Raw genomic sequence first — 20,775 nt, forward strand, 5'->3', positions numbered from 1 at the left:
AGTGGCATGCTCTGTTGCTCGGCCCACGTTGTACAATCTCTTTTTTTTTTTATATATATATATTAACTGTTATTTTATTATATCATTAGATAACTAATACAGTGTATATTTAGAAAATCTTTTGGATAATATTACACGTTAAATTACTTCTTCGGGCAGGCTGTTAGAAGCAGAAAGATAGTTTTGTAGCGGTCTTCAAATCTGTTCAATGGAAAAAAAAAAAAAAAACTAATTCTAAATTGAATTAATTAATTTATCTTATTCAGAAAATTTTAAATAATTAACAAGGTATATATAATTAATTAAATAAAAAGAGCCGAAAGTATAATTTAATTAAAAAAAAAAAAAAGAGCAGACAGGTAAGAGCAGCATGGCGTTGATGGACGGGAAAGAGTGAAGACGGAGCTTCTTTAACGGCAATGGCAAAAGATGAATTTATATTAAAACCACTTTGAAATAGACAGTCAAAGTTTTATAATCAACAAACACAACAAGAGCTGGATTACTAACGCTTTCTTCGCCAAAATAGGCGATCCGACTTTACCTGCTCTCAAACTACCCTTTTCCTCTGCATCTTTATCTCTAACCTTCCCTTTTCTGAACCCTGGTTGGGTTCAGAGTTTCCGATTTCCTAAGCCTCTCTCTTCCAGTACCACAAACAAAGAGAAAGGTAAAGGGAATTGCTTTTGTATACCGTTGGTGCGTGCTCATTGCCTCTGTTTCTCTGCAAATTTCTCATCAGCTCCGACTATTTATTTATTTATTTATTTTTATACTTTTCCAAAATGAGTATGTTGAGGACTGGAGGATACGCATGAGAAAGGAGATCTGGTGAAAATCCAACAAAAAAGCAACCAAATCATGGGGACTGTTGACGGAATGAGGGGGAAAATGTACACTGCTCCAATGCCACCGCCGCCGCCCGCTCATCGTCATATTTCCGGTTCCGATCGCCGAATCATCGATAGCAATGGCCCTGACCTTCGAGTTTACCAAGCTTGGAAAGGCAGCAATGTATGCTCTGCCCTTCCTCTGATTTATTATTATTATTATTATTATTAATTCTTTCCCTCCCATTCCCATGTATGTTTGTCCTCTTCTGTTCATATTCGGCCTTGCAGCTTTTATGTTTTTGTTTCGATCAGGCTCTTGCTCAAGTTATCTTACAAAGGATTCCCTATACAAGAGATAAAACTACTTTGTCCTGTGTAAGAACCCCATTAGCATCCCAATACTCTATCTTACTACTGAGATTCCCCAATCAATCAGAGCATATGGCATTTCTTGACCATATATCTCACAATCTGTAGCATTCACTTCATAATTTACCCACAAATAATTGATAATTATCTGATTAAAACTGCATTAGTTGGTGTTGATCTAGTACAGTGATCGTTTAACCATACCTGTTATACATCTTTTCATATCCATCAAGAAACCAATGAAATGAGTTCTGTTTCTGCAACACTATTTCAGTCACACATTACCTTCTGTTTTATTCCATTATTCCATTTATGGAGTAATATGTCCTGTCAATTTTCATGCAGTTCTAGCGTGCACTTCCTATTTTCTGTTTAGGACTATTAAGCATGTAGTGTGCATGTGATTACACTTGCAGACCAATGCAGCTGACTTAATCATCTCATTTTTCTGCAGATATTCTGCTTTGGAGGTAGACTTATATTTGGTCCAGATGTGAGGTCTCTATTCCTTACGGTGTTCATGATTGTGACTCCAGCAATCTTGTTCTGCACTTTTGTTTCGCATGAGCTCATAAATGAATTTCAGCACCATCTTGGCAATCTTATTGAAGTTATATGTGCCATCTCCACAGCATATGTGAGTTGTTCTTTTACTGCCTGCCAACTTACAGTTTTCGTAAGGATATATTACTTACATCTTGGCCTTACCAGGCTTACCTAAAGTATTTGTATATATATATATATATAAAAATAGCTAATCACAAAAGTGAGTGAAAACAACTTATAGAACCTTGCAAAAATATTCATAGAGATTCTAGACTCCCAGTTTCATTGAATGTAGCCTGAAAGAAATTGATAAAAGTAATCCGAGTTTTAATATGAAAAGAAAAGACATTAAGATCCATTCTGGTTTATTTGCTGAAAATGATGATATTTGAATTTTTATTGCTAATTTTGCCAAGGACATCTTGATTCTTAGTTGGGATTTGAAATTGTAGTGCTAGGTTTTTATAAAGTCCTAGGTTAATGCTGCACAGGGAAAACACAGTAATTTTAGTTAACACAAAGATTAAGTCTGGTTTTTCGTTTGATAGTGGTCTTTCAAATCTCCAAGGCATAACTCCGAAAACCAAGCTCATTGCGTGTAGAGAATAAACACAGCACCAAAATGATATATTTGCCCCCACACACCCCACCACACCCCCCCAACACCCGACCAAAAAAAAAAAAAAAAAAGTGTCGTGTCATTTGCTTCAATGAGCTCAATGAAGCTTAGCAGGAAACCCCATGAATGAGTCCAGTTAACTAACTATAAGGCATTCCAACAGAACTCTAGTTATTACTTAATAGTAATCTGCTCTGGATGGTTTCCTATATATGCATTACAGGAACGGTAACTCACAGAAAGCTACCAACTCCCACCAAATATGACTCTGGATGGTTTCCTATATATGCATTACAGGAACGGTAACTCACAGAAAGCTACCAACTCCCACCAAATATGACAGTAATCTATTGATTAAAAATTTGTCAAAGCCAGTTAAAGACATGATTTTATAGCAGCATAAAATTGATCCCCTTCGCAGCTCCCCTAAAAATAAATAAAAATGAAGAAAGACAAATGAAAAAAGAAAATCTCAAAAATGACTTTCAGCACACAAGCCGAAAAGTCACAAAATTAACAATTCCACGATGTTGGAACCTTCTTGAAATCTAATTCTCTTAATGCAACACTAAAAACAGATACCTGCTTCCAGATATACGCCAGTACCTGTATTCCTACATACAGCATGAGAGAGTTGATCAAAGGTACATTGTAAGAGGTACCAGCCCCCACTGCGCTTGGTTCTTATAAAGTCCTAGTTTGATGCTGCACAGGGAAAACATACAGTAATTTTAGTTAACACAGAGATGAAGTATTGTTTTTCATTTGATAGTAGTTTTTCAATTTGTATATTGCAAAATGATTGATAACTAACCACGCATCAGATTATACGACATCTGATGAGCTTTATGTTTCTTATTTTGAGAATCTCCCAAGCCAAACTATCGTATAGAACTTTATTCTGGCCGTCCTTGCTTGTATATTCTTAAATCCTGCCACTCTCTTTATCGATTCACTAATTTTTTTTTTAAATTTTTTTTAATTTTTTTGTTGGCTTTTCAACTGATTCAGATAATGATTCTTCTGTTGCTTACATCTGCACGAGATCCTGGCATTATTCCACGTAATCATCATCCTCCTGATGAAGATGGCTCAAATATTTCGACAGATTGGACAGCAATTCAAGGTGGTGGTTCTAGTTTACCACCCATGAAAGATGTTTTGGTTAAGGGGATAGTAGTCAAAGTCAAATACTGCCAAACATGCATGCTATATCGCCCACCAAGATGCTCTCATTGCTCTATATGCAACAACTGTGTTGAGCGTTTTGATCATCATTGCCCATGGGTGGGGCAGTGTATTGGGAAGGTATGCTCCGGCTTGAAAGTGCTTCTTTTGTACATGTCTTGAGTAAATCATGAATTTGGAATTTTCTCTTCAAAAACTTTTCTACTCATCCTGCATCTTCTGATAGAGTTAGGAACAGATTGTTAATGAAAACAAGAACAGAGAGAAATTTGTATTGCTTCAGAATAGTTAAACTGCCACTGTACATTCAATATTCAATCACCATAAAACTGTTCTATCCTATCTCTCTTCCAAATCTTCAATACAGAAATCAAATAAAAAAATAACAAGGGAACTAAAGAACATAAGATAGCAGGATAACAATGGTTGACAAGCAACCCCGGGGAACCCAATTCCTGTGTGAGCAAGGCTAGCCCAGCTTATAGCTGCAATTCAACAAAATGATTTCTGTATGCCCTCTTCTTTCTTCTCTTCTTTCCTTATAGATTCTCACCTGCTTCTATTTGCACATATCACATGTGATTCTGTTACACCAGCTGGCACCTCCGCAATTCTCTCTTCCCCACAATTAAGCCCACAAAACTTCAGCTAATCTTCTAGAGAATTCTGCCTCAATTCCAGAACCTTGGGCTTGGGCCTCTTCCATTCTTCTACCCCTATCAATTTCATTTTGTTTTAATGCTTTTTACAAGTCGTATACCATTCAGCCCCCTTAGGACAAGTGCGATTTCCTGTGTCAGATAAAACTTATTAATAGCACATACGTTTTTCATTTTTTTAGGTCCTGAAACTTTGTTATTGTTTTTGGGGTAACAAAGAGGAAGCAAAGCTTGAAACTTCGGTTAATTTTAGGGACACTGTCTCACTTATCTGCTGCCCAACTCTATTTGTAGTTCACCTCTATAGATGAGCAAGCATTTTGTGGAATTTTCTCAATTGTGTATTTCCAACAGGATTGTGGGACTTTTAGATGGAATTTTCAAAGTTAAAAGGACCAAAGTATCTGGATTGAAAGAATAAGGAGGATTATTGTGATTGGATGATTCTTTGGAATTTAATGGATAATTATTGTTCTTTATTTTAAAAAGCCCATTTTGTGATTGATGGCCTGATATTTTGTAGGCAAACTGCATATTTTTGACCTTTCAGAAAATTTTTTGGATCTTGTTTTGAAGGTTTATGCTGTAAAACAATATTTTTTCTTTCATTGGCTTAATGGGTTGAAGTTTTCTATTGACAGAGAAATTACAGATTCTTCTTCATGTTTGTCTCCTCCACAACCATGCTCTGCCTCTACGTTTTTGCATTTTGCTGGGTGAATGTCAGGAAGATAATGGGTGCATATGATTGTAATCTCTGGAGGTCGTTTCTGAAGTCCCCCATTTCAGGAATTCTGATATTATATACATTTGTATGTGTTTGGTTTGTTGGAGGCCTCACTGCATTTCATCTGTATTTGATATGCACCAATCAGGTTCTGATTTTCTCTTTACCTTTATGCTGGCTGTTGTTCAAAATGTTGTACCTCTTCATTATTGTAAGCCTTTTATTATTTATGCAGACAACATATGAGAATTTCCGGTATCGGTACGATGGAAAGACGAATCCTTATAACCTTGGTTATGTACGTAATATTATAGAGGTTTTCTTCACAAAGATTCCCAAATCAAAGAACAGTTTCAGGGAAAAGATCAAGGTGAACTCATATTCAATTTATGCCACTTCAATGTCATTGGGACAGTCTTTGAGCCCAGAGATACCCAAAACTAGCTTTGATGTAGAAGTGGGAAAACGGCAAGCTGTTGCTGATGAGGATTTTGAAGAAATACAAAGCCATATTGACAATGTTGGTGGATTGGAGAGGTGTGGAACCCAACCAAGACACATAAACCGGGATCATAAAGCGAACTGGGAGATAACACCTGATATACGTATCTTGGCTGCTGAGCTTGAATCAGGTCATGGTTTAAGAGATAGACAGAAAATTTCTCGAGATCATTAGAGTTGCTGGTACTGTGTAAATTATGGGGGAGGAAAGCATTCACATCTCAAAGGTCAAAGCCAATTTACATTCTCTAATTGGGCTGGTTGGAACTGGCCATTGGCATGCCATTTAACTATAAGGATGAAAAGGATGTTATGTGCTTCAAGAGCAAAAGGAAAGGAATGCTCGTGGTTGATTAAGTGTGAGGGATTAGATAATGTAAATCAAACTGTCTTCAGGCTTCAGTGTTACTTTGGGAATGTTGTGCTATTATGTGTTCGATTTTCTGGAAATTTAGTTGGTTGTTAATATTTGTCAGTTGATTCGATAATTTTAGCAATGTGCAGATGGTACCATTAGCCGCTTATAGTAAACTAATTCCTTACTGATAAAAGAGATACTTGCCTACTGTTTTGGACCGGTTGCGAAATTTCAAAACTGCTTTTTGTAATTTTTAAGTTTTGGTGGGGGCTGTTGTCTTTTCTTTTTCATTCTTTTTTATTTTCCTTGATATGATTGGTTGATATTAAAATAATTTATTCTTCTTTTCTTGAAGACCGAGAAGGGGAGATTTACTCAATTACGTTTTTTCTTTCTTTTTAAGTAGTAACGTGGCTGCTAATTAGGTGATACTGAAATTTCTCGTGGAGTGAAGAAAGTAGCCAAGTTTGAGAAATTAACTAGTGCATATCCCCACAATGCTTGTGACATGTTAATTCTATGGCAGAGGATAGATGCTGCGGCTTAGAGACAACTCCAAAATATGTAGTGGTGTGGATATTTTCTAGAGAGGTATCTGTTTGTTGTCCGCAAACAAGAGATGGCTTTACTGCAAAATTTTTGTATACTGCATATTTTTATTGGCTTTTGTTTATTATGAAAGACTGAAAAACACCCAACTTCAATTTCTAAGAGAGGTGAGAATGTGGGAGCACGGCACATGTTTGTGCTAATTCTATCCTAGTGTACCAATCGGAATGCAAATTGTTCAAGTTTTGATGAACATTTGAGTATCCTAACCCCATAATGTTGCCTTCATAGCTTCGTTTCTTCCCCATAGTTGTATGCCCAGTTGGTTCCACCCCTAGGAAATTAAGAGTCATTTTTTCGCCTCCCCCCATGTGGGCTTCTTTTACGAGGCTGTTAGAAGCATTTCCATTTGCTGAGCGCATATTGAAAGCAGACTCAAATAATCCATTTTCAGAAATGGTATAAACATTTCTTGAATAACTTGGATCCGAGCTCTTATCAAATGTTTCTGTGTCTCCCACACATAAGCTATTCGTGTTCGCAGCAGTTGTTCCCATATTGCTACCAACTAACGAAGAACCTTCCTGGGCTGACCCAGATGAGTTCATGCTGCTAGCAGAATATCCGGCAAATCCTCTAAGGAGAATTGGAGCGATCGAATTATCGCTGATCTTGGTACCCATTTCTGCAGCTTTCTGTAACAGGGCTCTTGCAGAAGTACAAGCACAGCCAATTGCCATAGGAGAAACATTTGATCGATCTGCAGAGCTAAAACATGCCAGTGAAGTTGTTGGATTTAAATAACTTGACACCATTATCCCGGCTGAGTTCAAAGATAATGGCCTCAGTGAACTGTCGATGTTCTCATCAGAAATTGTCAGATTCATCATGGAGCTTTTCTTTGAGCAGGAATCAGAGCTGGGCATTGCTGAAGTGAACAGCTCTTGCGCTTGGCTCTGCAGCATTCCTTCTGTGGCACCAAGATTCCGGTTTGCTTTGTAATTCTCCTCCGCCAATGCATCACAGAAGGCTCTATGCGTGACAAAGCTATCTTTTCTGTGCAAAAATTTATCGAAACACTGTGTCAGCATATTTTGCATCTCTCATATCACAAGCTATCATTACAGACTGAAATGAAGGATAATAGAAAATATTTAAGGAAAGTATCTTTCACCTTGAGAAAATTGTACCAGAATCACATCGATACTCTCTGGTGCCGCAAATCTTTGTGTGCGCCTTCCAGTCTGATTGAACTGCATAACGCTTTGAGCACTTGTCACATTTCCATTTCTTTTCTCCATGCTTTCTGCAGAAGTGCTTCTTTATGCCTGTTAAGTCACCTAGAGCTCGGCTTGGGTCATGATGCACACAAGTTGGCTCAGGGCAGACATACACTCTCTTCTTAACCTGTGTGTTTGGCCTTTGCTTGAGTTTCCAGGGCAAGTTGTGTCCTCTCCTGTGGAGCTGAAGATTCTGATCTCTCTGGAATCCTTTATGACAAACCTCACAAATGTACCTATTTGTAGCCATTAAAGTCCTTGGCGAGAGCGCTACAACCTCAGCATCTGGGTCTGCTCAGGATGCATTGAAAAGAAATAGAGGATGTTAATTTGGAATTTGGCAATTACTAGGTTTTATAGCGTGACTATGACTAGATAATTCAGCTGTAGCTTACAGGTCCTCTGAGTGAATTATTAAATGTTAAATATAGTTCCACTTAGTGATGACTTTGTTGAAATTGGGGCATTTCTTTAATAAGTTTGTTACGATTAATCTTGTATCTTCTTCCATGGAAACCATCTGTGACCTCATTAACTACATGTTTGAATAATCTCCCCGTGAATTTTGCCATTGGATTTTTTTTTCTTTCCTCATTGAATTGATGAATATTTCTGAAAGAAATCAGTCAAGTTGCCATACCTACCAGTTTTTTTTTTTTTTTTTTTTTAAGTATCTATAATAAGCATTTCTTTGGAAATAAACATAATAACCAGTTCCAGAAAAAAAGATATTAATTTTAAAAACAGACAACCTACAAACAGAATTAGATTTATTATAAGGTTTTTGAATGCATTGTCATTGTGTATTGAAATGAAGGCCAGAAAATTATCTCAGTTTGCACAGACTGACATAAGGGGAAAAATTATGAGAAAAAGGTTTACATGACTTCATTGTTAGTTAAAAGATGAAGATACAAGATCTTTACAGATAGCCCATTTGACAGAGTTATGTTTATGCTTCTTTTCAAGTTCTTATGGTGTCAATTTCCGAAAAAGCTGCTGAAATTTTTATGCAACTATATCTCAATGAATTACTGCTATGTATATGGACAACAAAATGAAGAATGTTTGCTTGCCTGGATTCCCTGGAAGATTTCTCTTCTTTTTTGTGCTTGTAGAGGTGGTGGGAGTTGAGACATCAGGACCGTTTTCAGTAGGATTAGGACTGCCATTAGAAGACTGGGATATGATGGTGCATTGGAACTGATCATCATCTTCAAATTCCTGTGCAAAGTTTGACATTTTTTTGGGATGCTCTGATCCTCAACCATGTGGGGAGGAAGGGAGCTAAGGGGAGACAAGAAGAAGAAGAAATTCCAAACCGGCCTCAATCAAAGACTATATGGTCCGTCAAATTGATATTAAAAGTTGAATTGGAATTCTTGACAACAACTTCATTGTATTAAATATTATTGGTTAAAATCAAATTGCAATTAAAATAGGACATTACAAGTTGTGTCTCTTTGTCCTGTTTGCTAGGGGCAGCATTGATCAACTAGCACTAGTAAGTCTTTAACCGTTAAAATTACAGGTATTGCTAGTAAAAGATGCCCTTTAATGCAAGTTGAAAATTTGCATATTTCTGCCAAATCACTGTGGTGTGTAAATCTTGATGAGGCTTTTACACTTGATGTCCTAATTTGAAGAATTAGTTGAGATTGGAAACTAATATGGCCAAAAGAGTGAGAGACAAATTAAAAAAGGACACAGGAAAGGATTGCAAAGAAGAGATCCGTGTAAAAAGACAACTCTCTAAACTCTAATCCACCTGGATACCCATCTCCAATTGGCATATATGTGCTTGTCATTTCTAAGCGTCATATAGTAGATGCCTTTGAATGAGTTAACCTTCATAATTCGCAGGCACACAAAAGTCATGGCCAGTGAAGCTATCTTCCTTTTCCTATTGTACATCTCAACTGCATTTTTTTCCCCATGTCTGGGAAGAGGAAACATTTCTACCTATTGAAAATCTCAAAGCTTATGCCATATCGTTCACACTATATATACAAACACAAAAGTGTGTCCCCTTCCCCTCTTTTGGAAGAAAGTCCATACCCCCTCCTACCTATTGCAGTTGAGGTAATGAATATCATTCTTGTACAGAGATATTCAATAATTCTTACGTCTTCATTATAATTAATGTGCCAATATACTGAGAAGCAAACATACAATATTCAGCATGGCAACTCAACTTTTTTCTTTTCCCACAATTTGTTTTTTAGTTGCGACAAAAGTATATCATGCATAAGCTACAGCGTCTGTATCATATCTCATATGTCATTCCAACTCTGAGGAGCTTGGTTCTTGGGATTGCCAAAAGTTTCTCCCCTTGTCTGCTGTTTTTCCTCAGGAAACCATAAGCATAGTTCACAATGAATTTCTTGAACAAGGATGATTTTGGTTCTGCCACCACTTCTGCTTCTCCCAGCAGATAAACCACACCTTTCTCCATTGCCTTCTGCACAAACTGCATTTCTTCTTCAGCACACCCTTGGAGTGTGGCAGATATAATTCCATTCGAAGAATTTGTCGACTTAATCCCACTATTTGACTTGATGGAACCTGATGAAACCCGAGATGGATTAGGCTGCTGCTGTAATGACTCCTCAATGTAAACTACTGATCCTCTTGCTTTTCCATCTTTCGCTAGTAAAGTGGAATGTTGGGGGTTCTCTGGCTCGCCCACTGTTTCAGTACCTCCTTCGCGAATGAAGTATTCGTTGCGGATGAATTCTTTTAAGCCTTCGACCAACTGGCGCTCAAACTCATGGGGCTCCGCAATTGCATCATTATATCCATACCTCACAACACAGCGGAACATCCGGTACTCTATTGGCTCAACTTGTCGAAACAGGAACCTCTCCTCCAATGCTACTTTACTTATCGGAATAGACTTAATGGAAACAATCACTAGAACTGAGTGCGTGGATGGTATGTTGGCAATGAAGTGAGGGAAAATTGGAGGAATGCCCTGTACAAGCTCTGCGTATAGAAGTCCTATTCCTGGCACTCTATTTATATTTGGGTTTGCAGCTAATTCTCTAACGAATTCGCTGGACACCTTGTTTTTAAGCTCATATATATATCTTTCTTTTTGTATATAATGCCATATCCCCATAACTATCATCAGGAAAAATGAAATTGCAAGTGGAAAGTAACCGCCATCTTTGAATTTGTACAGGACAGATGATAGATAAATGCCCTCCAAGAAAATAAATCCAACAAAGAAGAGAACAATCCACGTTATCCTTGTCCTCCATACAACCAGCATTATGAGCGTAACCATACAAGTTGTGATTACCATAACAGCAACCACGGCAATTCCTGCATCCAGAACAGTTTTTGTCATCCTTATGCAAAGCTGACAGCCTAGCCAATGTTATGTCTATCAATTAAGCAAAAAAAGGAAAGATTTTTTTTGCAGATTCTTTCATTTTCAAGTCTATTATAGTGATTTCCCAACTGAACTTCTTGGGTTGCACATTTCATGTTCTCTGGCATCTATTAATTATCAATAACTAGGCACACCAAGTACTGAGCTCACCATATGCATTGCCGATCTTTTCAGTAGTCTTGAATCCCAAACAGACGAAAACACAGGCAATCATGAGCAGGTAGTTGACCTCAGGTATGTAAACCTGACCCTCATATTTAGCAGAAGTGTGAACAACCTTGACTCTGGGAAAGCAACCAAGACTCAGAGATTGAGAGATGATTGCAAATGCTCCCGATATCATGGCTTGGCTGGCAATAATTGCAGCGGCTACAGCAACAACGAACATTGGCCAGTATAATCGATCTGCATAGCGGTGAAAATCGTTGCTTATTATGCGGTTCTTCTTTTAGAAAAATGTGCGAATAATACCTAGGCTTTAGGCTAAGCTAAGATAGAACTTTTTCCCCATTCTTTTCCGCCCACCTGGTATAGACTTGTAGAAAGTTTTAGACACATCATCTGGGAATTTGGTGAGGTATGCTGCTTGCCCTGCATATGCTGATAGTATAGCAGGAAACACAATGCAAGAAAAACTAATCTGCCATTCAAAGTCCAAAAAAGATTACCATCTGTAAACTTGAATTGGCAAAAAAATGACTACAATTGTTAATGAGGTGAAAGATTTAGATAATAAATGCATATGTATGTTGAAGCATGTATGTGTATTTTGTTTGAATTCAGATCCTGAAATCTAGCTATAAAAGTAGATGTAAAATATCTAAAGTTGTAAGGCTAATTTTCTAAGTAAGGTACTCCATTCCTCTCTTAGTTGATTAGGTAGAAACCATGTAATATTTGGCTCTATAAATAGCCATGTACCGCAGAAAATATGTAAGAAAAAAAAAAAGGGCAAAAAATCAGTCTTAGTTTCAGCAGAAACCTCTCTTATTTTTTCTTAGTTTTTCTCCCTTCAAATCCAACAATGTATCTACTTACTTGAACTGCTAGGACATTAAAGTGACCAAGATCAGCAAACATGGCTTCAGTGCCTGTAGCAGCGTAACCTAATGGGTTAGGAAGGAAAAAGGAAAAAACAAAAAGAAAACAACCTGGCAACTTACCTGTAACGCATAAAACAATTCCACCAAGTGAAATCCATCCTTGCTTCCCATTTCTTTTGAAGTAATCGAACATATATTTTGGATTGAAAGCACGTAATACACTCACATCATATTTGAACAAATTGTAAAGACCTATGCCGCCGATGAATGAAAACCACAGGAGAATAATTGGGGCGAATGAGAAGCCCACTTTGTCGGTGCCAAATTGTTGAGCACAGAAGAGGACCACCAAAATTGCAATTGAAATACCCACAACAGCGTCTGGATAAATAAAAATATGTTATTGCGTAATAATAAGAAAATGCAGTGGAGCAGAAGAGGGAAGTTTATACCTTGGCCAAGGGAGCTGATTCCGCTCACCGCTGAAAGAACTGAAAGAAACCTCCATGGTAAATTGGGGATAAATATGGTTGATTTATACAAAAGAAACGGAAGAAAGAACATATTAACCTGAAATGCAAGGGGTGAGAATTCCGTCCCCGATGACCATGGAAGTTCCGAGAATGGTGACAAGAAAAAGTATGATTTTAATGCTATTAGAATTCTCCAGCTTCTCTTTAATCTTTTCAGCTCGCTTCAACTGGTTGGAAGGTATTTCAAGATTGTAGTTGGAAAGCTGCCTGTCCTCAGGTTGGTCATTGGGTATTAAGCTCACTTTTGCATACCGACTTAGCAACGAATAGAGGGCGAAGGTTCCACCTATGTACATTTTCCAACATGAAAATATTTAACGCTAGAGATCGATTTTAAGAAAGAAATTAACTTTGGCGCCTCAAACTCACCATCGCCATTATCATTGGCCTTCAACACAATGAACACGTACTTGAGCATGGGTAATAGTACTATGGTATAAATGATTAGCGATAATACCCCAAAAATGTCCTCTTTTGCATTAATTTTGTCAGGGAAAGTGCTTGCATATACATAAAGGGGTGAGGTTCCTATGTCCCCATACACCACTCCTATGCTCTGAAATGCCAAACTCAATGTCCTTTTCCAATCAACCTGTATATGTGCAAGAGCAGATGGTGATATGATTCTATAAATTAATTTGGCATCACAAAGAAAACAAGCAGAAGTAGAAATATATGGAGACCATGTTACTGTGTTGGATTTGAGACGTGGACACTCTGCCAGCCTCCAAATTGAGGGAGTCCACGCGACGCAGCTTTGCCCATGATATCTTTCTCTCTTTCAGCTTATTTTCCACTGCTATGATCTCTGTTTCTTCCTCTCCTCCTCTCATCTCCACTACTTTTTCTGCCATCTTCTTCTATTCCTTGTCGTTTTATTGTTTGCTGCCTGGGGCCTGGCTGTGCTGGTTCAGTTTTATAGGCGTTCAAGGTTTCAAGCTGGCGTTTGAGCGATATATATAATATAATATAATATAATATAATAATTTATTAAAAAATGTTTAGTATTTTTAATTATTTGGGATAATAGTGAAATTTATAGAGTTAAACACTTAAACTAGACTTTAAAACCATATGCGGCTCAAAGCTTTGTGCTTTTTTTATTTTTTTTTATTTTTTTATAATTAATTCATAAAATTTAAATTCAAAATCCCACAATTCTATATTAATCTCACAATTTTAAAAATAACTCCAATTTGAGTGAAGTAAATTTTCCTAAAGTTGTAATAATCTAATCAAACGAAACGTTTTGCATATAGCAGATAGGTTTCTAAAGGTAGAGAAAACTAGCGTAGCGTAATAAGTCTCTTAACACCAGGGGGAAAAGAGCAGAAAAATTAAGGTAAGTGGACGTCATGCGATGACAAATGGGCAAGCGTGTTAATAATTAATAAAAATGTTAAAATATCGCTGTAGCTTGTGAAAATGGGAAGTAAATATTATTATTATTTACTAACAATAATTAGTAATATTATAGTCTTGGGTTGAATCAGAATCAATAATGCCTTTAAAATAATAGATTATAAGTATCCCTTGCAGATTCAGAAATGGACAACTCAGTTGAATCTTGAAACCTTCAACTGCACAACAGCAGCTCCCAGCTTCAGAAAAAATAATTGCTCATGCTATGCCATCACCGTTGACTTTCTTTTTTTTTTTTTCTTTTTTAACCTGAAATGAAAGAGCTCTATACCATAGCCAATTTACTATTACGCGCATGCGTTTTTTAAAATTGAATTAAAATCTCGACTTTATTACTGTCAACTTTAAAATTGACAGTTATTGCGTATAAAATGTTGTTTAACAAGACATGCACCATTATAAAATTTTTTTATTTTAAGAGATTATTAAAATTATTTTCATCCGTATTCTATTCTACGTAAGATTTTTTTTTTCTTTTTTAAAATGATGGCTATAAATTATTATAAATTTTTAGAGTTTCTTGAATATTTTAGTGTTTAGGAATGTCTACCACTAAAGTTATGCAATTTTGGTCATAATAATCTGGTTTAATGTTGTGGGGCGGTGGTTTCTGGTGAGTGACTATTGCAACTCAGAAAGGCTAATTAATATTAGTTATAATTTTCTTGAAGATAATTTAGGTTGGTATAATTATTGTAAACTCTTAAAATAATTTAGGTGGCAATGGATAAATATACCCCCCAAAAATCACTTTATTAAAATTTAAATACATTTAATATTTTTAATATTTAAATTCATTTAATTTCTATTAATTTTTTTTTAAATTTATCTCAAATCTAATTATTATTTATTCAAATTAATTTAAATGTATTTGTTTTAATTAATAATATATATATAATATATTTTCATTAATAATAAAATATTTAAATTTTATTTATTTAAAATATAATTTATAAAAAAAATTTATAAATATTATTAAAAAAATATATTATTTTTTATATTTAATTAATAATTTATATAAATAAGTTTAAATAACAAAACTTTACAATACAAAATTATATTCAAATTTAATATAAATATTATTTTATAAATTTTTATCCATTTTAAATATAATTATATATTATTTAAATCCGACTCAATAAATAAAAATTCGGTATACCCATCCCTTATCCCTAAAATAATCCTACCATTATAATAAGCGATAACTTAATTAACTAGAGTAAGTTAAAGCTACGACTTTCATAAATTTTTATGCCATTTTCCTATCATTTATACTTATATATATATAGTTTGACTTGTACAAGTTAATTTTTTAAGCTACATAATATTAAAAAAATAATAATAATAATTAAAAGATTTTTCTATCCAAAATATTTGAGTCCTTTTTTCCGTTTTGTCAAACATTGATACAAGAAATCAGCCCTCTTTTGTGCTCCAATAAATAATATATATTGCTTTTCAGGATCAATTTAAATAAACAATTATCAATTCATAAACAAAATTTATAAAATTAAAAAAATGATTTGTTTAGAAAATGACCCTTCTTATCATTCACAATAAATTATTTATTTCAAATAAAAAAAAAAATTAGTGTCACTGCCACCGGGTCAAGAATCAATATCATTTCCCACTAAATCTAAAATTGTCAAACATAATAATTTCCCACTTTTTCTTCTTGCTTCAATGATGAACATGCGATTAAAAAAAAAAAAATGAAGACGCTATGAATGTGAAGATTAAAGCATTCTTGTCCATTCAGATTAAAAATTTCGAATATTATTTATTGGTTTCAAAAATAAGAATCACTAATTGTCTGGTAATCATTGCAAGTTTCTGTACTATTGATACAGTGTTTTATTATTATTATTATTATTATTATTATTTATTTTCTAAGCAAAAGCAAAGCTTGCTTATATTTTGATTTTGATTAACAAAACAAAAACCCAAATCTATTTACACTAAAAATTCAGATTTGTACGACAAGTCCTTGATCAACCCCGTGGATTAACCCGAATCTTCTTCAGCGTGTCCGCATTTCGAGACCTGCAATTAGCATCAGCGGCATGAAAATTGAATACCAAATACCAATCCAAAATTTCCCGGCTACTAAATAGTTAACCTGGTGGAAGGGTCAAGGGGTGCGTTTATCATCTTTGATTTGAGCAACCTTCCTGAGGAATGATTTGTTGATAAATTTGTCGCCATTAGCAGCCACGGTGTCCGGAATATCCACCTCTGGAACCGATTCTCTCCTCTTCTTGGTGATATTAACTCCTGGGGAATGCACCAGCTGCTGCTTCACTGTGTGCAATCCTATGGAAATCGCTACCACCACCATGCCTACCACCACATACACTGGCGCAAATTCCCCCGTCATAGCATATCTGTCAATATAACCTTATTATAACCAATAGAATATAGCCAGCGGCTTGTGGCTGTATCAAGTATCAAAAGGAATATATACTTGTTGTAAGCAGGGCGAGCAGAGTGGGCGTTATCCACGCCCCGTGAAAACTTGGGAGTGGTGGCTGATGCAAACGATCGCTTCTCTCCAAATCGGGTAAGCATTGTTCTCCAATGACTCTGCAGCCGCAAGAAATTTATTTATTTATTTATTTGAAAAAAAAAAAGAAAAAAAGAAAGAAAGATCAGGAACGTATGCAATCCACTTACAGGTGTCCTGAAAGCCATTATGATCTCCAATGGGAAAAGGAATTGGATTGAAGATATATATATATATATATATAGTGATGTATATGAAGAGCAGAGCAGAAGGCAAACATTGAGCGGGAGACGACACGTTGCCTGCTACCACCTTTTGTAGGGGAGTGGCAATTAACCTGCAAATTCTAGGAAAGTTAGTTACACAGCTCTGAATCATTCTTTTCCAGCAAATTCTTTATTTTCTTATGCTGTCTAAAAAAGAAATTTGGTTTCTGTTAATCTAAACCCACAAAACCCGGCATTGGATTCTTTGTGGTTAGTTAAATTAAACAATCGAACCCACTCATCTTTCGTCTGCGTCTTGCTTCTTCTATGCCCTGAGATATCAGGATTAACCCATTGCTACTGGCTACTAGTAATCTTATTTTGTTTTCGTTTCGTTACTGCTTTTGCTCTATGGACGATTCCTATATGATGATCATTTATCCTGAGTTCTGAATCTGGAATTTGCGTGTTTGCTGCCTTTATATTTCTTTTGCATAAGCTCTTAATTCCGGAATAAAAGTCTTTCTCGTCTTGTTACTGAAAGCTGTACCATCTGAATTTTTGTTGGAAATTAAGAAAAATGAAATTCTTTTTCTTCAAGATTTCTGCTTTCACTCTACAATTCATCTCCAATCATAGGGTTTTCCATATCCCCTGTAAGTTTTTTATTTTAAAATACTTCTTTTTATATGCTCAGCGGATAAGAAATGGAAATTTCCTGGTATACATGGCAGAAGATAATGGCTTCTAACCGGATAGTGATGGTATTCTGTCTGTCTTAATTAACTGGCCTTAGTGCAAAAAGAAGGATACTCAATTTAGTGAGAGTTGTCTGACCAAATTATGCTTTTATTTTAGGCTATGCAGTTTGAAAATTTTCAAAGATTTCATTGAAGGAATTTGGCTTGGAACGAATACAACTTCTACACGTCTAACAGTGGAAAATTGAAGATTATGCACATCAATAATTGCAGCATGGAATTCTATGTCCATGTCGCTTTTTTTCCACTCTTCTATTGAGCTTGGAAGGTTGATATTTGGTGTAAGCTCTAAAGAGGGAAGATCATACACACAGGTGGGACGGTTGTTCTGTCCTCCCTTGAAGTGGTCTTGAATTGCCTCTCTCAAAGCTTTAGCTGCGGAAAATTGCAAAAGGGTTTGCCATTATCTAATTGAATAAGGAGCATATGAATGAAATGATTGCGTGCTACTGTAGGGATGTCCTCATTCAGTCATTCTGTGGCCTCATAACAATTTCTTTACTGTACAACAACTGTATCAATTGAGAGAGTTGAAGTGCCTCTGCATGCTTCTTTTGATCTTTCCTCTCTTCTTTTTCCTGCTTAAGAAGTGCCAGCTCATTTTGCACCACGTCTGCACTTGCACCAACAGCGTCTGCTATCTTGTCCAGGAGCTTTACTGCATTCTCCCGATTCCCTATCATTTTGTATTAGAATTTTTAAACCAAGATCAAAGGATTTCATGCATATAAAATCCTAATAAACACCAACCTCTCCTTCATCAGCTATAATCACATATAACTAGTAGCAAAAACATAATCAAATATGAATGAGGACAAAATTTATTATAATTAATAAAAATTTATAAATAGTAATTTATCAAACAATAATTAATATTATTTATTTTATAAATTATATATTTTGTTAATTTTAAATAAAAAAACATTAATAAATAAGGCCTATATTATGTTAAATTCAAATAACTAATTTAAAAAAAAATATTTAATCAATATAAATTTAATGATATTCATATAAATAAATAGATCACCGCTTCTATCTTTTTGCAATATAAGCATTACTCAATTGATTACACTTTATCATTAAAAATTTACTATATATTATAAATAAAAAAAATATAAATAGATCACCGCTTATTCCTCGTTTCACTGACAAGATCCACCGCTTGAAATGGCACGTTGTTCCACAACTCATGCAATATTGCAACCCCAACATCCTCAATTCGAATGTCGAAATCCATTGGAAGTTGCTGATATTTTGGAAGCAGTTGAAATTAAGATTGATTTAATTTCCCACCATGCAGGTCAGTAAATATCAGCAATTTTCAATGATTGAATTTAAATATAAATAGTTAATTTAATATAGAATGCCCATGCAATAATCCTAATAATCGGTTTTGAGTATATATTGACTTTCTGGCCCAAAAAATTATATCGTGAAATTGACTTACATAATTATTGATAATGGTTAAATTTTATACAAATCGTAAAATAATTAATAGTCATAGTAAAACCGTCAAATTTCATCAAATAAAAATTCCTCAGGCTCTGGGTTAACCTGGAATTAAGTTTCTCTACGCCGACAACACTACCGATGGTGTACCAAAAGTCGAGCACAATTTAGAGAAAGAAAATTTGCAATCACAAACATGGCGACAGTAGTAGAAGATCCCAAAAACCGTAGGGGTGCCTTGTAATTTATGAAGCCAATCATTATACATTTACAATCCCGATAGGGCATACAGTTCTCGATTTTCATTCAAAGCACATATATGAAACGGATTCATAGCAAACTGTTGCATCTCCATTTTAGTTAGGAAAGTTCAAAATGGCACCACCACCACCAACTATCGGTAACGTAATTTAGTTAGAAGAAAAAATCAGATGACGAACCAAAATCCAGCCTATCCGTCACTGTATCAGAGGCTGGGGGCACCCTTTCAAACAATGGGCTCTGCTGTACAAACTCGTTCGAATCGAAGCCCAAGTACGACCCACTTGCTGCATCTGATGCTTCTTCTGAAGACCCAAAAACGTTGGTCTCATTCCAAAATCCATGACCAACTTCCGACCCATAGCAACAAGAGCTATTCACATCGGGAGGCAAAGGAGGGAGCTCAATATTGTCGCCAGAGCAATAATTGGACCCACCAACATCCATAGTGGCAGTAAGTGGCTGGAAAGTCCCACCAGCCCCAGCCTCAGTTCCTTGTGCCCATCCATCTTCCGAAGCTACGAGCCCACAGTTACTAGCGTAAGGGAATGACGCATTGAAGTTGAAGGTGCAGTCCTGACTAAGGAGAAGCTGCTGGTTGGTTTCATTTTGCTTATAGTGGCGCGGAGGAGCGAAGAGAGCTGACATGTCGTGCTGCGTTTCGTCAGGAGAGATAATGGAGGTGACAGAGGAGCCACCGGGCATATCCGAGTACACAAAGTTGGTGCGGGCTTTGAATCCCCTCATGGAGCGGGCTGCACGGTCGTAGGCCAAGGCGGCTTCCTCAGCAGTGTCAAAAGTGCCAAGCCAATGCCTCTCTTTGGTAGAAGGGTCTCTAATCTCCGCTGCATATCGGCCCCATGGTCTTCTTCTCACTCCCAAGAACCTTACTTCTTGGTGTTGCTCTTGTTGCTTTCTTTTGGTCTTAGAGGGTGAGGATGAGGATGAGGATGAGTTGGTGAAATCCATGTTAATTGATAAAAGAAAAAAAGGATGGTTTGGTGCTTGGGTTAGAAGAAAATAAGCTTTATGGCTTTAAAAAGAAATAGGAAGACTGTCACCGTTCTCTTCTTATGGAAGAAATATATTGAAGTTGCAGACAATAATTGCAGGACTTTGCATGAGAGGAGTTTAAATAAGGGATTAGGGAGATGATAATACCACGTTGATAATTGTGATTACCATACTTGCCCTTGATAAATTGGTTTATAGCATTAGCATCCTACGTTTCTTCAAAATAATGATCACTCCCACTTGCTAATCATCAGACATTGGGTCCACTAATTCTTCATGGAATTTCTTACTAATCAATACATAACCTACGTGTTATACATAGTCAAATAACAATAATGAAAAACCATATTATGAACATCTTATTATCAATCACTAAATTATATATATATATATATATATATCAATTGATTTTTCTGTTTAAATTAATTATTTTTTTAGAATTTTTTTTTTCAATTAATAGTGCCTATCTGGGTAGTTGTATCTTTATGCTAAACTAAACACAGTTGCAATACAAAAATAAAAGTATTATTATTAAATGAAATATGTATATATAGGTT

At 35.8% G+C, this 20,775-nt stretch overlaps 5 protein-coding genes and 1 long non-coding RNA gene across 9 annotated transcripts; 2 read left to right on the forward strand and 4 right to left on the reverse strand.

Annotated features, from left to right (window-relative positions):
- The first annotated feature begins 322 nt into the window (after positions 1-322).
- LOC110663601 (probable protein S-acyltransferase 6) lies at positions 323-6,057 on the forward strand. 3 transcript variants are annotated; one of them, XM_021822971.2, is made up of 6 exons: positions 325-1,014; positions 1,122-1,208; positions 1,657-1,839; positions 3,379-3,675; positions 4,856-5,089; positions 5,177-6,057. In XM_021822971.2, exons 1-6 carry the CDS (start codon positions 862-864, stop codon positions 5,615-5,617), a joined length of 1,395 nt encoding a protein of 464 aa, XP_021678663.2. In that variant the 5' UTR covers positions 325-861; the 3' UTR covers positions 5,618-6,057. The 3 variants fall into 3 exon arrangements, with proteins under 3 accessions (XP_021678666.2, XP_021678663.2, XP_021678665.2); XM_021822974.2 differs by lacking the exon at positions 3,379-3,675 and having other exon boundaries at positions 323-1,014; XM_021822973.2 differs by lacking the exon at positions 1,122-1,208 and having other exon boundaries at positions 327-1,014.
- Positions 6,058-6,507: 450 nt separating this feature from the next.
- LOC110663580 (zinc finger protein GAI-ASSOCIATED FACTOR 1-like) lies at positions 6,508-8,871 on the reverse strand. The gene is made up of 3 exons (XM_058141745.1): positions 8,775-8,871; positions 7,524-7,920; positions 6,508-7,405 (listed from the first exon to the last, which is right to left on the reverse strand). Exons 1-3 carry the CDS (start codon positions 8,869-8,871, stop codon positions 6,508-6,510), a joined length of 1,392 nt encoding a protein of 463 aa, XP_057997728.1.
- An 869-nt stretch (positions 8,872-9,740) lies between these two features.
- LOC110663603 (potassium transporter 5) lies at positions 9,741-13,507 on the reverse strand. Of its 2 annotated transcripts, XM_021822976.2 has the most exons (9): positions 13,286-13,506; positions 12,972-13,194; positions 12,640-12,888; positions 12,522-12,560; positions 12,190-12,450; positions 12,065-12,117; positions 11,552-11,666; positions 11,177-11,431; positions 9,741-10,956 (listed from the first exon to the last, which is right to left on the reverse strand). In XM_021822976.2, the coding sequence occupies exons 1-9, from the start codon at positions 13,454-13,456 to the stop codon at positions 9,896-9,898; spliced, it is 2,427 nt and encodes an 808-aa protein (XP_021678668.2). In that variant the 5' UTR covers positions 13,457-13,506; the 3' UTR covers positions 9,741-9,895. The 2 variants fall into 2 exon arrangements, with proteins under 2 accessions (XP_021678668.2, XP_021678667.2); XM_021822975.2 differs by having other exon boundaries at positions 12,065-12,450; positions 13,286-13,507.
- A 2,648-nt stretch (positions 13,508-16,155) lies between these two features.
- LOC110663581 (uncharacterized) lies at positions 16,156-16,879 on the reverse strand. Its single transcript, XM_021822939.2, has 3 exons — positions 16,698-16,879; positions 16,489-16,607; positions 16,156-16,408 (listed from the first exon to the last, which is right to left on the reverse strand). The coding sequence occupies exons 1-3, from the start codon at positions 16,713-16,715 to the stop codon at positions 16,156-16,158; spliced, it is 390 nt and encodes a 129-aa protein (XP_021678631.2). The 5' UTR covers positions 16,716-16,879.
- Positions 16,453-17,189, forward strand: LOC131176673 (uncharacterized). Its single transcript, XR_009146630.1, has 2 exons — positions 16,453-16,584; positions 16,700-17,189. It is a non-coding gene; the product is annotated as an uncharacterized LOC131176673 (long non-coding RNA).
- A 2,013-nt stretch (positions 17,190-19,202) lies between these two features.
- LOC110663582 (ethylene-responsive transcription factor ERF087-like) lies at positions 19,203-20,294 on the reverse strand. Its single transcript, XM_058141748.1, has one exon. It carries the CDS (start codon positions 20,171-20,173, stop codon positions 19,358-19,360), a length of 816 nt encoding a protein of 271 aa, XP_057997731.1. The 5' UTR covers positions 20,174-20,294; the 3' UTR covers positions 19,203-19,357.
- Between the last annotated feature and the right edge of the window lie 481 nt (positions 20,295-20,775).

Source organism: Hevea brasiliensis, unplaced genomic scaffold, assembly GCF_030052815.1.
Source record: "Hevea brasiliensis isolate MT/VB/25A 57/8 unplaced genomic scaffold, ASM3005281v1 Scaf219, whole genome shotgun sequence".
NCBI lineage: Eukaryota > Viridiplantae > Streptophyta > Magnoliopsida > Malpighiales > Euphorbiaceae > Hevea > Hevea brasiliensis.

Bases quoted from the DNA above. Each gene is read 5' to 3' on its own strand.
- LOC110663601 (XM_021822971.2), top strand. From the start codon at position 862: ATGGGGACTGTTGACGGAATGAGGGGGAAAATGTACACTGCTCCAATG. The intron at 1,015-1,121 runs GTATGCTCTGCC...TCGGCCTTGCAG, and splicing joins AAGCTTGGAAAGGCAGCAAT to CTTTTATGTTTTTGTTTCGA. The intron at 1,209-1,656 runs GTAAGAACCCCA...ATTTTTCTGCAG, and splicing joins ATAAAACTACTTTGTCCTGT to ATATTCTGCTTTGGAGGTAG.
- LOC110663580 (XM_058141745.1), bottom strand. From the start codon at position 8,871: ATGTCAAACTTTGCACAGGAATTTGAAGATGATGATCAGTTCCAATGC. The intron at 7,921-8,774 runs GTCCTGATGTCT...CATCCTGAGCAG, and splicing joins TCCTAATCCTACTGAAAACG to ACCCAGATGCTGAGGTTGTA. The intron at 7,406-7,523 runs GTGAAAGATACT...ATTTTTGCACAG, and splicing joins TCTGGTACAATTTTCTCAAG to AAAAGATAGCTTTGTCACGC.
- LOC110663603 (XM_021822975.2), bottom strand. From the start codon at position 13,456: ATGGCAGAAAAAGTAGTGGAGATGAGAGGAGGAGAGGAAGAAACAGAG. The intron at 12,889-12,971 runs GTGAGTTTGAGG...AAATGTACATAG, and splicing joins GGCCAATGATAATGGCGATG to GTGGAACCTTCGCCCTCTAT. The intron at 12,451-12,521 runs GTATAAACTTCC...TTATTTATCCAG, and splicing joins AATCAGCTCCCTTGGCCAAG to ACGCTGTTGTGGGTATTTCA.
- LOC110663581 (XM_021822939.2), bottom strand. The intron at 16,409-16,488 runs GTATATATTCCT...TTATATTGACAG, and splicing joins GCTCGCCCTGCTTACAACAA to ATATGCTATGACGGGGGAAT.
- LOC110663582 (XM_058141748.1), bottom strand. From the start codon at position 20,173: ATGGATTTCACCAACTCATCCTCATCCTCATCCTCACCCTCTAAGACC.